This window comes from Orbicella faveolata, unplaced genomic scaffold (genome assembly GCF_042242905.1).
Source record: "Orbicella faveolata isolate gen_17 unplaced genomic scaffold, um_ofav_v1 contig_1, whole genome shotgun sequence".
Lineage (NCBI taxonomy): Eukaryota > Metazoa > Cnidaria > Anthozoa > Scleractinia > Merulinidae > Orbicella > Orbicella faveolata.
Window position 1 is genome coordinate 17,416,751 of NW_028301536.1, and position 16,428 is coordinate 17,433,178.

General features: G+C 38.6%; 2 protein-coding genes across 2 annotated transcripts; one reads left to right on the forward strand and one right to left on the reverse strand.

The window, feature by feature from the left end:
• Nucleotides 1–279: 279 nt before the first annotated feature.
• LOC110045752 (syntaxin-18-like) lies at nucleotides 280–9,927 on the reverse strand. The gene is made up of 11 exons (XM_020751382.2): nucleotides 9,718–9,927; nucleotides 6,082–6,149; nucleotides 5,585–5,700; nucleotides 5,191–5,268; nucleotides 4,520–4,586; nucleotides 4,023–4,129; nucleotides 3,586–3,668; nucleotides 3,051–3,109; nucleotides 2,597–2,666; nucleotides 2,061–2,141; nucleotides 280–1,485 (listed from the first exon to the last, which is right to left on the reverse strand). The coding sequence occupies exons 1-11, from the start codon at nucleotides 9,856–9,858 to the stop codon at nucleotides 1,393–1,395; spliced, it is 963 nt and encodes a 320-aa protein (XP_020607041.1). The 5' UTR covers nucleotides 9,859–9,927; the 3' UTR covers nucleotides 280–1,392.
• Nucleotides 9,928–9,979: 52 nt separating this feature from the next.
• Nucleotides 9,980–14,935, forward strand: LOC110045783 (TM2 domain-containing protein amaretto-like). Its single transcript, XM_089292916.1, has 4 exons — nucleotides 9,980–10,171; nucleotides 11,043–11,130; nucleotides 12,810–12,928; nucleotides 14,338–14,935. The coding sequence occupies exons 1-4, from the start codon at nucleotides 10,005–10,007 to the stop codon at nucleotides 14,549–14,551; spliced, it is 588 nt and encodes a 195-aa protein (XP_089149042.1). The 5' UTR covers nucleotides 9,980–10,004; the 3' UTR covers nucleotides 14,552–14,935.
• The last annotated feature ends 1,493 nt before the right edge of the window (nucleotides 14,936–16,428 follow it).

Here is a 16,428-nt window from a genome sequence, read left to right on the forward strand (position 1 = left end):
AACGTACTGCGCATCTTTCTGCTCATCCCTAGCCTCAGGTAATAATGCGGGCTGCAATGGCAGAAAGAAAGGCAGCGTCAACGGCGGAGCGACTAAATTCCCGCCATTTTTTCAAACTTGGAGCCTGGCGTCAAAACTCGCGCATGCTTATGACGTGTTTCCTCTCTGAATGTATGAACTTTAATCGTCCGTTTTGGGGGAAAATCTTGCCTAGTTTCCTGCTCTCGAAATTTCGCCTCGGTCAATCGTTTTCGGCAACAAAAAAAAAATCCAGGAATCTTGATTAATGAAGACATTATCTATTTATTTCGTCCAGATGTAACGAAATCTTCCTCATTTATGTTAAAGCCTCCTAGACGTATTTCCAAAATAACCTAAACGCTTAAATCTATCGTGTACACGTTTGTCTCGACGTATTTTCTAGTTGAATTGTATTCTACTTTAGACTTCTCAGAACAGAACTTATAAGCCATAACCAATTCAGTTTACGTTCTTTCACTCTTAGTTTCACTGGAAACACTTCCACCTGTTTAGAACTGATCTTTTAGTCGGCTTTTACTCAACATGGGCATTAGATCAACGTTGATCAAATCCGCGTTATAAATTTAACATTCAATGAGTTCGTAAAATTTAACTTTATTCCTAATTCATTAACTACGCTATTCCCTAACCAATGGAGTTAAATAGTGCTCGTTAAGCCATTTACTAAGGCTATCACTGAATCGCTCTTCATATCCCTTAACGGTTCTGCGATGTTAAATAGCCTGATATTCAATTAGACAACTTCCTATAGCTTCATTACTCAGTAAAGCTAGAAAGGACTGAACTAATAGTGAACTTAATGACGGACCTAACAGAGAAATTAAGGACTGGCTAACTACAGACTTTCTACAACAACCGACTGCCAGACTAACAGCTAATTGACAATCGTTGACGATTTCAACGAGATCCTGGTTTGTTCTTTGGGCACTTTTCGCCTGGCCCACTACACATTAATATTTTTCATTCAATAAAAATTGTATTTTATCACAAACTCTTGCCTTTCATTCTGTAAAACTTACAAAACGTTACCACGACCTCATTGTGTACAAAACTAGACATTACTTACTTTAGACGTTAGGGATATCATTTTTAATTGGCATTATATGGACATGAAATTTTTTAAATTATTCTTTCGTGTACTTTTGAATTTGTTTATAATTTGTTTATAACTGACTGCAATCTTGGACAAAATAAATGGAACATCTGGACCACCCCTCCCCCCATTTCAATGATGCCAAAATGGCGCGCTTTTGCTCCTTCGCGCCTTCATCATTGCTTTGGGGGGGATGGGGGATAATTGTTCCATTTTATTCTGTCCAAGATTGCTGATTAACTTCAAACTGATAACATTCAGTTGTACCAGTCGAGAAATAGCAGAGACAGCGAACACATCACCAAAAAGAACAGTATCCAAACTCTAAAGCTGGCGTTATTTTTGATAGCCTGTGAAAAACAATGAAAACAATAATGAATAATATACGTGTATATATCTACATTAATTTTTTAAACAGTGTTTTAGAAAAATGTAATAGTTTGAAATTGTGCAATTGTTCATGCACGCTGAATAGTTGAAAGCCTGAACAAGAGTTTTCTGAAAAATGTTTTCTATGACGCTATAGAAGTACTAACAGTATTCTTTAGCGCCACAAAAAAATAACATGTGAGAGTCTGAAAACTTTCCACTCTTTTTTTATCATCTCTATTTACTATTCAATGACTAGCACCCTTAAAACATATCACACAAATTTAATGCCCAAATGTAACAACTTTTGAAGCACACTCTAAGAATTTTTGACGCATAACGTAACAAATTTTTTTCACGAGATGTAACAATGTTTTAACGTAAAAGGTCAGGATACTCTACATGTACCTTACGTTACGTTATGTTTTGTTACGTTTCGTTTCGTTATGTTTTGTTAATAACGTTAGACAGACGTACATCACTTTAACATACATATAGCATTCTCATGTACAAGTGCTTTCAGCATAACACGTATTGTAAGAAGTTAGGCATTCACCTCTCTAATCTGTTCATTTCCTCCTTTGACATTTTCTGTTGTTCCCACAGCTGTTTCATATATTCTATCTATCTGAGTGGACTGTCAATGAAAACAAGAGAAAGAGTTTCTTCACTGACTCTGACTAAGCTAATAATAATAGAAATTAAGGGTTGGAAATGGTATCTTGAGCTTTAAGGAATATATCAAACACGAAAGGCAGTGTTTGACCACATTTCTAAACTCAGAGAAGAGAGTTGAGAATACGACTCGATACCACGCGCAGCGGGGTATTTTTAACGAACTTCGATGTGTTTGGAAATGTGGTCCAACACACTGAAGACAGTGTTTGATATATCTTCTTAATCGAAACTAAAACTAAGGAGAAAACGGAGAATTAAAATCGTAAAAATCTAAGACCAGATATCCAAACACCGTCACGGTCTTGACTTCCTTTGTTTAAACTCGATGAATTATTAGTAATGAATTTGAGAAAAAAAGATGCAAGCAGATCAGTTTTAACCTGATTACATTAAACTGTTCTTTCGCATTCTCACCTGATGTAGAACCTTTTCGGAAAATATTTCTTGTAGCTGAGAAATCTCCACCACTCTTCCTTCAATCTGCCTGAAACATTGAACCGGAAAACTAAACATACACAATCTTGCCATTAAAATTGATACTTCGTCATCATGTTTCTGGTATCAGACTGTATAAATTCATCTAGTATTTAATGTTACCAAATTGTCATTACCTTGTATGTGTAATATTTAAGAAATAGAAAACATGTACCGTGTTTCTATGGAGTTATAGAGACACGATTTTTAACCAATCAGCGCGCGTATTTTCTTAGGACTGTTAACACTGGTAACACTGCACATACACCGTGACTTAGATTTAAGTCAAGTCTACTCTCCAAGGCATTGAATGTTTATATCATAATTAAAATTGTATTAAATCTACTGGCACCGAGATGCATTGCTCTAATAAAAAATAGGTTTATTTGCATACCTTACTTCATCCACTAGACTGTTCATTTCAGTAAATAGTCTTTTGTTTTCCATTTCAAACTAAGTAATAACAGCAAATAAAACAAGATTAGAGTGCACGTATTTTTCCGCAATTAAATAAAATTAAGACTAGTTACAAAACGCTTGTTTATTTTCGTGTTCCTTGTGCATGTTTACCAAAACATATGACTGTTTTTCAGTGTAAAGTTAGCCATCTTGACCTAGTGCTTGGTCAATAACCAACGTATATGTATTACATACTTCTCCCTTGACATGCCACAATTTTGATTATGTGCTTATGTCCTTTATAGTTCTACCTATTAAATCTTCTACATCATAATATTTGTTTTTCATTCTTTTAAAAAAACTTAATTCCAAGTTTACAAATTTTGTCACTCTTACTACGGTACATCTAGTACACATGTAGCTCACAGCTTCAAATAGCTCAAGTACACAAACTACTGTAGTTTGTACACAAACTAATGTAGCCGTAAGCCTGTAAATTTATGTTCCCAAAATTTATTTTGTTTGCCTACCATCTGCACTTCCTCTGGTGTTAATTCTTCATCTTCACCAGGAGGGGGACCCAAATCAAGTGGTTGAGGCTGACTTTTGGATTCTGATGGGAGTAGACAAAAGTAAGTTTACAGCTAGTTCTTAAACCATAACCCATTTTCTGACTTAACATGTACGTTAATTTAATATTATAATCAAGTTTTTGTTGTGCAAAAGTCTTAAAATTATCTGTGGGTAAATCCTTGGCAATCTTTGACATTTTTTGCTACACTTTACTAATCTGATCAGTTTTAGAAGACCACTGGTCATGTTTGATTTTCCACAAACTAAATATTAATGTTCAAGACATTCAAGATGTTTTAAAGCTTAGCACTTTCAGGAAGAGAAAGGGGGCTGCAATTACCAGCACTGAATGGCACATTAGAGATTGAAGCATATATTAATGTATAATACCAACCTTTAGATGTAGCTTCAACAACATTTGAACCAGACGAATTTGACACAAGCTCTTCAGTGGCATTTGCTTCTCTTTTCATTCTCTTTTGATCAGGCTGTAGCCTAGAGCTAATCACAAAATATACAATATAAAGAGGACAACCTATGGCAAACTTATCAGCAAGACCCCAAGCTATGTAAACTTCAAGTAACTTGTCCTGGTACAAGAGATGAAATCAATTTCAGTTGTAAGGGTGGACATATTTAAACAATGTTATCTAAACTTTTTACTCATGGAAGCTGAACAGTATCACAGGAGGCTTAGTTTCTTATTACAGACTACAGACTTACTGTTAGTTTTCATTTATCAATGAATGGTCCCACATTAGGATTGCATCCATGGACTCATAATGATATGTACCATCTTTTAATCAACTGATGTTTGTCAGTGACCTAAACATGGATCAGATTTCCACTGCGGTTCACACATTGTAAAGTACCCTTGAGAAATAATCTTACATTCGTTTTTTGTCGACCACTCTCTTGACTCTGATTGCTCTCTGTTCGCTGTACAACTTGCAAACCACTGAAAATTAAATGTAGTTAAATTACAGTACAAGGAGATACAGGGCTACATTACAGTACAAGGATCAGATACAGGGCTACAGCACATCTTGGTGTAATTAAAAGAACTGATCTCTCTTGTTTTCTTATTTCCCAAGTTTTGGAGAAACATTTCACAAACAAATGGATATTTTAATTTCTGGGAAGACTAAAAAAAGGAAATTTATGGGTTCTTGACCTTAAAAATTCAAAATTGCAGACAAAACTGATGCACACATATATTCATGACTGCAAATTTCAAAGACAATTCCACCTGATTTTTCCAAACCGTGAAGGTATGAAGTTTAATACTACATAGAGAAATAATTGGAAATTGCTATTTGAAGGAAATTTCAATTAGAATTCTACTAAAACATGTACACACTAACTACTAAAACACTTTTGATTTCTATGTGGAAATAGTTGATGAGACCTTTGGCCTTCTGATGTAAAATTCTGCAATGCTTCAGGAAAGGTAGGAGTACAGATTTCGCAGTGGTCAGAAAGAATGTCAAGGCATCTTAGTTGAGAGCCTGTGGCATTGTTTTTCTTTACAAATTGTACATTAGCTACATTATATAGCTTACCTTTTAAGTATTGCCCCAGCATTTCCAGCACAGTATCCCTGTGTGTTGTCACTTGATCACTTCTCTTCTGTTGTAAGGCTGTGAGGAAAATCTTAATTTTAACTTGTTACATGTACATGAGGTGCACTTTTTAATGTACAGAATATTCCATTTCTGGAGAAACTGAGAATTCACTTTCTCAAAAGAAGTCCACAGACCCTCTATTTTTGCCTTTCCCCTGCCCCACCCCTTTGCATTTTGGCTTGTTCATATCCCACTCAGCAGGATAATATTTTGCCAAACTTCCGATCTCATGAACTCAAGACAAAATATAGGGTCTGTGAACAGACTACAAACTAGCTTGTTTTATTTTGTTTTGTTTTTTTTAGTACATCTTCATACATGTGTATAGTACCTTCATTTTTAAGGGTTTGTATAGCAACTGAACAAGTCCTCATGTATGTTTCTGCATCAGTGTCTATCTGATCCCTCTCTTCATCGGTCATACTGGAGACTTCTAAACTCAAATGACTGGGTAGACACAAATGAGGGCAAAAACAATTATAATATTATACCTTTATTACCAAATTCAGCTGTAAATCTCTAAAAACTCCAGAAAACTATATTTTAACAATTACGGAGCAACTTCACATTGAGATCACAAGAACAGTTGTTACATACCGTATGAGAGTGAGTTTAACCACATGAAAAGATTGACTATACATGTAACTACAACAAATGCCAACCTCAAATACACCCTGTATACAGAAAATAGAACCTTATGTAACAGTAACTTACAGTAACTTAATTATTTTAATTATATATTTATTGATTTACAAGCCTTAGTGGCTTGCAGCTTAAGCAAAACTATTCTGGGCGAGCTACTATCACTTTAACAGCATTACAACTCACCTGAATGGACTGATATAGTCTTTCTGGTGTTTCAGGAGAAATTCTCTCAGCTTTGTGATGTTGACCAGCTGTTAAACAAAATACATCAATTAAAACAATTAGTTTGTTATTGCAGTTATCAATTGCTTATCTCTGTTTTTGCTACATGTGCATGCAATCATGTAAATAATAACATGACCCATTTATAATATTTACTTAGAAAAACAGTATTTACAGTGTATGTGATTTGCTAGACCTCATATTAAGAGACAAAGGAAAATGCATTTTGGGGGTACTTGTTGTGCTGTGAAAAAAAGAGAGTTTTGAGAACTGGTTACCAGGACCTCAGCTTGGTTATCTCTCACTCCAGAAAGCAGGAAGTGTAGAGAGTAACAAGGGCAATCCATATAATTCATGGCAGGACACATATAGTCAGTTTCCCCTTCAACTGCAAGCAAACAGCAGTAAGTAATACTAACTGCAAGCAAACAGCAGTAAATAAATGCTTAAACCGCAAGCAAACAGCATTAAATAAATGCTAACTGCAAGCAAATGCAGTAAATAAAAAATATATATGTGTCCTACCATGAATTCTAGTGGAGCTCCAGTCTGACGGCCCAAAGGGCGGCCAAGTGGAGCACCATACCCAAATACGAAAGTAAAGGAAACCCATGCATTGATTTTCTCATGGTTATCATGGCAAGCGATACTGCTCGTGGGTGCATACGCACGAAGACAATGACAATGACGGCAGAGTCGCACAAGATGGCGGCCATACCCTAGCTAATAGGTTGAAAGTGACATGCAGCCTTGGTTTAGAGCATACTTCTTTGACATTGAACATCCATGTTATGGTCAATTGACACCTGTCAAAACAAGGTATCTGCTGACCAGTATCATGTGACCATATTGTGGGCTCAAGTTTACCCCAATACCCTAATACCCTGATCCCCAATACCCTAATCCCCTAATGCCGTGATACACAAATATCCTAATACCCTAAAACCCCAATACCCTAATACCCTTTGCTAATACCCTAATACCCCAATACCCCAATACCCCAATACCCTTATAGCCCGATACCCCAACACCCCAATACCCCAATACCCTAATACCCTAATACCCCAATACCCCAGTACCCTAATACCCTAATACCTTAATGCCCCAATACCCTAATGCCCTAATCCCCTTATACCCTAATACCCTAGCACCCTAATACCCTAATACCCTTACCTCCTAATACCCTAATACCCCAATACCCTAATTCCCTAATACCCCAATACCCTAATAACCTAATGCCTTAATACCCTAATGCCCTAATGCCCAAATACCCCAATACCCCAGTACCCTAATACCCTAATACCTTAATGCCCCAATACCCTAATGCCCTAATGCCCTAACACCCTAATACACTAATACCCTAATGCCCTAATACCCTAACACCCTAATACACTAATACCCTAATGCCCTAATACCCTAATACCCTAATACACTAATACCCTAATGCCCTAGTGCCCTAACACCCTAACACCCTAATACACTAATACCCTAATGCCCTAATGCCCTAATACCCTAACACCCTAATACACTAACACCCTAATGCCCTAATACCCTAATACCCTAATACCCTAATACCCTAATACCCTAATACTCTAATACCCTTATTTCCTAATACCGTAATACCCTAACAACCTAATACCCTGATAACCTTAATACACTTGTGAAAGGTTTAAAAAATTGTCTCCACAGAGGTATCTGAAGGTCCCCAATAGGTTTGGCGGGATGCGGGATTTGGTTTTTTTTTTTGCCATGATATTTGGGATTTGAGCTGAAAACAGGGGCGGGAAGCGGGAATTACAATTACGAGTGGGAGCGGGATTTCGTGTTTTAATGGGGTTGGGATGCGGAATAGCAAGGGGAACAGAGCAGGATACGAGAATTGAATTCTCACATGACCACATAAATTGTTATTGACCAGCACAAAAGCCACAAGCTGGCAGAAACAAACCTTTTGTGCATATAGCTGTGTCAGGTTTCAAGTAATGAATAGCAATGGCTCTGTACCCTGTCAGGTTCTGTCAAATGTACCCATTATCGCTTGAACACGTTAGTATCATGAGACTGTATGAAGTCTTTGAGTCCTATTGCAATCATTTGTGTTGACCTCTGACATCAATGACATCTGTCCATTTCCGACATTTTCAATGCTTGCATCTGTAATCTTGGCCCCCCGATCTTTACTACTTTAAAATTCTAATCTTTCAACCTTTTCTAGAACGCCTGGCTTGTTTTGGCCAGGAGGGCCACAATGGATGGCTATAAAAATTATTTACCGAACGAAGTCCGCGACATTATGAATTGCGTGACAATATTACGAATAGGATGTGCAAGCAGGAATGCCTTCATTCGAAAGGATAAGTTCTGAGGCCAGATTTCAAGGAAAGTGAAGACGCTGAAAGCTTTGAAAGAAACTGTCAAGTGTGTTTACGGGCCATCTCTTGAATATGGGAAGGAACAATCATTTTCTTTCACTGATACGTGGAAAAAAGAAAACAAGACAGTAAACCGTTTACAGAAAGAAACATTAAAATCATTTGTGCTTACTTATCTGCTAGCCATTGAATTCTTTTGTGATCTTTTTGCGATATCTATTTTTAAAAAGTTTCTGTGTTAATAATTATATTATGTTAATAATTTTATTATCAATTCAACAAATTAATAATTAATGCAGAAACTTCTTTGAAAAGTGGACGGGATCGGGATTTACAGGCAAAAAAGGGCGGGATGGCAGGATTACCAGGAAAAAATGGGAGGGAAAGCGGATTCTGAGAACCCTATTGTAGACCCACGTCTCTGGATCTACACACACAGTACAGTATGATGTACAGCAAAAACCATGGATGTTTTGCAAAATACCACAAGAGGTGTTTGAAAATAGAGTATTTGTATTACCTAAGATTGTGGGACTTGATCACTTGAAAAGTATACATATTAGCTCTAATTATACCAAGCCTACATGTACACTATGAGCAGAAATGAAATGTAACAGGTGTCTGGAAAACCCGAATAGCAAATAGTGAATAGTCACGAATAGCGAATAGCGAATAGTCCCGAATAGTGCGAATAGTCTCGAATAGTGTGAATAGTGGCGAACAGTCGGGAACAGTGGCCAATAGTGACGAATAGTCATCAATAGTCACCACTTTAGATCTAATATCCAGCGTTAATTAATTATCCAAATAAGCAACAGAATTTCAGTGAATTTATTACCTTTTCTTCTCCAGACTCAGGCTAGTAGGCTGTCCATCGCCTACATTATGAAAACAGAAAACACAAGGATAACCTAATAAAGACGTATTTACGCTTTTGCAGCGGTTAAAACAGAATAAATTACGTTTAGAAACACCTTTCGTCCTGATAAGCGTCTGTGCTTTTTGCTACGAGGTTGACTGCGAGATACTAGGTACCCTATTTGCTACTATTTGCCACCATTCGCCACTATTCGCCACTATTCGAGACTGTTCGCCACTATTCGCACTATTCGTACTATTCGCCATTCGCTATTCGGGACTATTCGCTGTTCGCTATTCGCAACTATTCACTATTCGTTATTCGGGCTTTCCAGACACCCAAATGTAACTTAATATCGCATCTTACCACATCTTTTGCCCGTGTCCCAAATTCACTCTTTTGTCTTTTCGAGCCTAGAATGTCCCTGGTCGCCTCTTTAACACCCAGGGCCTTATTTTTGGTCCGTATAGTTTTTACAGTTGCTTTGAAAAGGGCCGTTCTGTCCATATTAATCTATCTAATCACAACAAATCCAGCTGAAGTTCGATGAAAACGACAAGGCACCACTCAGTGACCGCGCCTTATCTACATTAGTACTTTGTAGCCGCGCAAAATACTGGCAGGGCACTCTGGGAATTTGGCTCGAGATAAACATGGCGGGTGGCGGCCAGCTTTTCGTGGTTTGCCGATCAATCTTCATCCTCTCGCTTCTTGTGGGTAAAAACTCAGCTGATGGTGATGCTGTTGATGAAAAGTGCTTTGACGAATCATGTGGTAGGAAGTATGATCCAGGGGGACCACTTGTGCTGTGCAATTACTTGTAAGTTGCTTAGTGATCATGAAGCTTGCACTTTTGTTACGATAACAAGCTTATCAATTTGCTTGGCTTAATTACAGGTAGCTTATTAGAGTTTATCGTATCACTTTAAAGGCATGAAAATCCAAAATCCTTAGTAGTCTAGCCTCCTGATTTAGCACATTTTACTATACGATACAGTGGAATAAAACATTATGTATACTTACAGAGTAAAACTGATATACCTGAATATATATTGAAAGATTTTGTTTTCCTATACGAATGATACCGGTTTCGCCCCATGGCAAGTTCGCCCCCACCAAGTTCGCCCCCACTATAAAATTTCTATTTCGAGTTCGCCCCCAACATTTCGAGTTCGCCCCAAAATTTTGTGTTCGTGTTTACGTAGTTGTCATCGAGTTATTTAACATTTTCGAAGAACCATATCAGTCTATGTATGTTTATGTCATCTCGCCATCAGGGAGTCTTGCCACCAACGAACTCCCAGTCGCCACCAAGCGAAGTCACCTCGCCACCAAGCAAAGTTTCCTCGCCACCAGTAATCTAATAAGGCAGTGGATAAAAGAACAAGGAATAATCTCTATATGCGACTCGATCTGGCTGGGGGCAAACTCGATCAAGTTGAGTCGATGTAGGGGCGAACTCGGTGGGGGCGAACTCACCATGGGGCGAAACTGGCAGCTACCTCCTATACACTTGAACCCAGCTATTCAAACTCAGGTATTTCAAACTCCCTGTTATTTCAAACTCAAACCATTTCCCTTGGATTTGCCCTTCAGTCATTTACTATCGACTATTTTGAACTCCCACTATTTCAAACAGAGAGTTCAAAAAAGCAGGATTCTACTGTATTTCACATTATTCTACTCCTCAGACCCATGGACTTTCTGCAGTGTGATCCCCCAGTTGATTTTAAAGCAAATGAAACAGCAAGAGAAGAATCTGGTTATGGATGCACTAAAGTAAGTTCATACAACTTGCATTGAAAGACAGGGCATTTCTTTCATGCTTTGTGAATGGGCTAATTTTTTTCCCGTGAAATGTGAAGAAGCTTGTTTTTGTCTCATGAATCGTGATTTTATGACAAAATAATATTGTTGTCAATGACAATTATTGTTATTTTGCTGTTCATTTTTGGATCTCTGATGTCCTTGATTTTCTTTGGGATTATTGCATTCACCTGCTCCTCCCACCCTATCACTTAATACATGTAGTGAGGTATAAATTTTGTACCTATCAGTCTGTACCACAGTCAGCTCCCGAGTTGCACTGAGGTCAAGATACACTGTTGTTGCCTCCAAAGGGCAGGCTGAATCCGTGCTCTCATACAAGGTTGTACGGGGAGGCAAGAGAATGATGAAAAATGTTATAGTCCCTTTGAGCCTACATTTGTCTTATGTTATACTCTACTCTGTCGACCCTATCCTACTGCACCCCGTACTCCCCCACCCTACCATACATGTACACTATCCTAACCTGTGCTATCCTGCCCTACTCCACCCTACCCCATCCTATACTACCCTTCCCTATGCTACTCCATGCTGGCTTACAGAAGCCTATCCTATCCTACTCAAAACTGTCATATCCTTCTCTATCCTATCCCATCCTACCCTGTTTTGTTTAACCTAACCTTCCCTAACCTTTCCTTCCTCACACTAGCCTAAATAATTGTGTACTCTTGTGTACCCTCTTAACTTATCCTACCCTACACTACTCTACTGTTTCCTTCTCTCATCTTTTTCCTCTCAACCACATTCCACTCCACTCTCTGCCACTCTACTCCACTCAATGCTACACTGTTCTACTCTATGGCACTTTATGTTACTGAACTCTACGCTATTCTACTTGGCTAAGTTCAGCTCTGTTCTGCGTGTACTCTTTACTCTACTCTGCCCTACATCACTCCACTCTACCAGACACTGCAGTACTCTACTCAGCTCTTCCTGCCATTCTATTTTCTGTCACTCTGTTGCCAATCTACTCTCCATCACTCTGCTCAACACTACTAATTTTTTTCAAGATGCTGCTATATGTATATCATTTGAGCTCATTGCTGGTGAGCTGAATCCCTAGCACAAAACGTTTGTTCCAGTGGGTACCATTAGTATTGAATTAAATTGTTAGCACTTGGATTCTGGATCAGTGAAGACATGATTGATCATTGCCATTATACACACAACTTAAGCAGTTATGAAATTAATTTCACAACTGCTTAAGTTGTGTGTATAACTGCAATGATCATCAATGTCTTCGTCTCTCTGTCCACAGTTCAAATATATGATCTTTCATTCATGTATATTTACTTGCATTCTGCATCAAGTTGTGCACAATCAAGAGCTGGAAGGGGTCACAATGTTGTACTCTTGGGCAAGACACTTTTTATCACAGTGTCCCTCCTCATTTGCACTGAAATAGGTTCAGTGTACCCACAAACTGTAAGAGCAACATAACAAAATACCTGGCAGTAGCATGCAGTAGACTAGAAACTTATCCATGGGAAGAAGCAATTATACGTCTACTTTTCATATTCAGTGAGCGAGATAAGCTGCAGTTGTGTGGGCAGTTTGGCCTGAGCAGTTGAGACAGGTGTTGCTGCAATAAAATATACTTATTACACTTTTTGTCTATTACTTCATTTCAGTTTGGAGGCTCAAGCTATCAGGAAGTCCAACAAACATCGGTCTGGTGTGAAGTATTGCCAGGAATAGAATGCTATGGAGAAAGAAAATTCCTCAGCTTCCAAAAATTCCCTTGTATCAAGTAAGCATGATATTCTACGTTAGAAGCAGACATTTGAAGAGAACTATACTTTTAGGAAAACAGCCGTGGGTTGCTCCACTACATTTGAGCATAGAGTCCCGTTAGGCCATTGTTTTTGTGGCATGAAGCAACTAGGAGTATTTCTACTCCTCCCAGGATGGGATGTTATAGTCCATCACAGGGCTACCCCCCGGCATTAAATTTGCCTTTTACCCATTTGTACACTTGGCTGGAGAGAGAGGCACTGAAAGTAATGAAAGTGTCTTGCCCAAGAAGACAACACCCGCTCTATGCTCCCTGGACATGTAAGGGAATGATGCGATGATAAAGATTATGATGAAGCAGAGCTGGAAATAATTTTTCTTCTTTAACAGAAGTGTCAGGGACTTGTATTCTTCTGCTGTTATACTTTGTTTTGTTTTATTCCCTTTAGGTCTATTTTAAATCACTTTGAGTATCCTTCCAGTTTCACTCTTTTTCTATAAGAAACCTTATGGAATCATATCCCGTTATATTCCCATTCATGATTTGCCCTCTTCTTCTGGTAACTTGAACCCTATTCGTTTTCACGTGGAGATTCAATTCATCGGGGCCAAATGTGCATACGCGCATTTAAGTGTGGCCTGTGGGTAACCTTCCGTCATGTAAACACAGTGGAACCCTGCCTCGTGGTCACCTCATTAATACGGTCACCTCGTTATTACGACCAGTCTTGTTTATCCTGCTGAAATGCCCCATACTTATAAGAAAACCCTGTAAATCCACCCACCCTGTTAATATGGCAAACAGCCATAATCCCAACCCATATGTACGACTTCCTCGTTTGAAGGCTTAATAATGTTACTCATTCATACCACCACTCAAACCAATAATATTATGTTCATCTTTGCATGGTTAATACTGTCTGTAGTGATCATATGTAGTATCTGCATTTCGAATGCTTACTAAAGAACAGTTGTTTAGAAGTGCAATAGTGATATATCTTTCCCAAACTCAGTAATAATTCATCAATTTAAAACAAAGAAAATCACAACCGTGAAGGAGGTTTAGATACCTGGTCTTAATTAGCATAGTTTTTGTTTCGATTGAGAAGATATATCAAACACTCAAGACAGTGTTTCTCGGGCTATCCAAACAGCTCGAATTTCGTCAAAGATACTGGGCTGCGCGTCGTATTTTCAACTCTCTTCTCGTATATATATCCTGATAAACCACTGACTCTCGCGTTTGATATATTACGTCAAGACGTCACTTAAAATAAACCAGTCATGAAATTTGACCCTACCCCTTTCATATGGTCAATTTTTCATAGCCCGTTGGTGACGGTATTAACGAGGTTCACTTAAGGGTTTGTTTTAGACAAGCCATATTGCATTCTAACATTCTCTTTCGTCTTGTCCTTTCGACAGATATTCGGGTCACCGTTTTGTGACCACCCTCCTGTACTCTGTTCTCTTAGGATTTCTTGGAGTGGACCGCTTCTGTTTAGGACACACTGGTACAGCTGTAGGAAAACTCCTAACCCTTGGTGGTCTAGGTATCTGGTGGATCGTGGATGTGATTCTGCTGATAACGGGAAAGCTTCTACCAGAAGATGGAAGCAATTGGGTGCCATTCTATTAAACAACAAAGCAACGACTGGAGTAGTGAGACGTTTTTGCCAGCTTCCTTACACAAACAGTTTCATTCCTGCATCAAAGGACGTATGGTGAAACGCCAATACAAGAACAGAAGGAGACCTACATACGTCCAGTGTTAAGTAACTTGCACTGCCAAGCAAAGATCATTGTACAACTGTACATCCCTGTGCAACTGTATGTACATCATGTGGTGAAGGAATAGCCCCGATATAGTCTTCTCGTACTAACTTACAGCAAACCCAGCGATGTTCAGTACGTAATTTAAGAGACTTCTCGTGAAAACGGAAGCAGTACCAACGCAGACAATGCAGTTTTTGAAGTGTAAATAAACCTTGTTAGTATATTATAAACAAAGTATTTGTAATGATGTTGTTTAGTGCACTGGTGACACAATTGTGGCATTATCAAATCTGACTTTCATTGCTCCAGTCTTATCCGTGGTAAACAACGAAACATGGTAAGGTTTCTTTTCTGACTAAAACCCATCGCCAAACGCCACATTTGTATATATAGGTTATCGAGCAAGGCACCTAATTCTCGCGGCGATATCGTTCCAAGCTCCTAACCTCAAAGGAAACATAAACCTATCCGGAATCAGAGCCATTGACCCCTGGGGTGGATCTGGGGGGTTTTTGGTCGTACTCGGCCTCAGAATGCCGGTAATCCCATTTCCGAGGACCTCAATGTTAAAAATTTTCCGGGGAGGGATGCGCGTCGTCCCCGTGCAGTAGACAGCATTGGGTGGTCCGTATCTCGAATTCCCTTCTTTAACATCCTCAACCTGAGCGTTTTATTTTCAATAGCTACTTTTTGCCGATCCATTTCTTCCCGTATGATCATTTATTCACCCTACCATGAAGAAATAGCAAGAGACGTTGGAGGGTAAGCGAGTTCAGGGTTGATCCATAAAATAGGCCTCATTACCAAGGTAATCCGGTTAAAGTCAATTTTAAATTAGAATATTCTCGGTAGAAAACCCAAGAGGGACTAGAAATAGCCAATGCTCTGACGCAGATTTTGTTCAAGAACTCAGCCGCGGTCTTCGACGCATTTTCAACACCACAGAAACATCCACGTAACGCGCGTGGTGACATTATCCGCGAAAGAACTGAGTACCACGTCTAAAAATAACTTGGCCAATGAACCTTACATTAAGGGTTAAATCTTGTACTCTTCATTATCTCTTGGTAATGAAACAATATTTACGTGACTCTATCTAGTTTTAGAAACACAATGGAAGCTTGGAGAACATGAAATGCTGACGCGACACAAGTTGTAGGCGACTGTTTCACAGCTTTTTCTAGTTCTCCTTAGCTTTCAAGCGATTGTCTCTATTTAACAATTAGATTATGCTCTCGAGATTTAGAACGAGGTGATAGTTGACGACACCGAAGGCGAATAATCGAATGTCTGTAGTAGAATTGAAACTGAACTTTGCTTCAAGTAACGATTTGAAATTATTTCTCGTCTTAGTTTTAAACCTCCCGCTTTAGAAAGTCCTCCCCTCATTCCCCACTGTTTTGGAAAAATAGTTAATTAAAGGGATAAAACGCGTAGGAATAATATTGCGTGATGGCCTGAGGCGTTTGTGTATCCTATACAACAATTCAAATTCGAAAAAAGTGTTGTTTTTTTTTTACCTTTAATTTCATTAAACTGCTGTTCATCCGTTATCTAATTGCCCTGTTACCAATACAACCCGTTTTAATCTTCTAGGTTTACTAAAATTGCACTTGATGATATTAGTACATCATTTTTCTAACATTACATTGTCTTTTAAATTTGGAAATCCTTACTTTCGACAAATGCCTATTATATGCTGCATCGTAGGATGCAGCATAGACTCGTGACTTTCCAGGG

Coding starts and splice junctions, on each gene's coding strand:
- LOC110045783 (XM_089292916.1), top strand. CDS start 10,005: ATGGCGGGTGGCGGCCAGCTTTTCGTGGTTTGCCGATCAATCTTCATC. Junction 10,172..11,042: donor CTTGTGCTGTGCAATTACTT/GTAAGTTGCTTA, acceptor TCTACTCCTCAG/ACCCATGGACTTTCTGCAGT. Junction 11,131..12,809: donor CTGGTTATGGATGCACTAAA/GTAAGTTCATAC, acceptor ACTTCATTTCAG/TTTGGAGGCTCAAGCTATCA.
- LOC110045752 (XM_020751382.2), bottom strand. CDS start 9,858: ATGGACAGAACGGCCCTTTTCAAAGCAACTGTAAAAACTATACGGACC. Junction 5,269..5,584: donor ACAAACCCTTAAAAATGAAG/GTACTATACACA, acceptor TTTTCCTCACAG/CCTTACAACAGAAGAGAAGT. Junction 3,669..4,022: donor TGTTGAAGCTACATCTAAAG/GTTGGTATTATA, acceptor TACTCCCATCAG/AATCCAAAAGTCAGCCTCAA.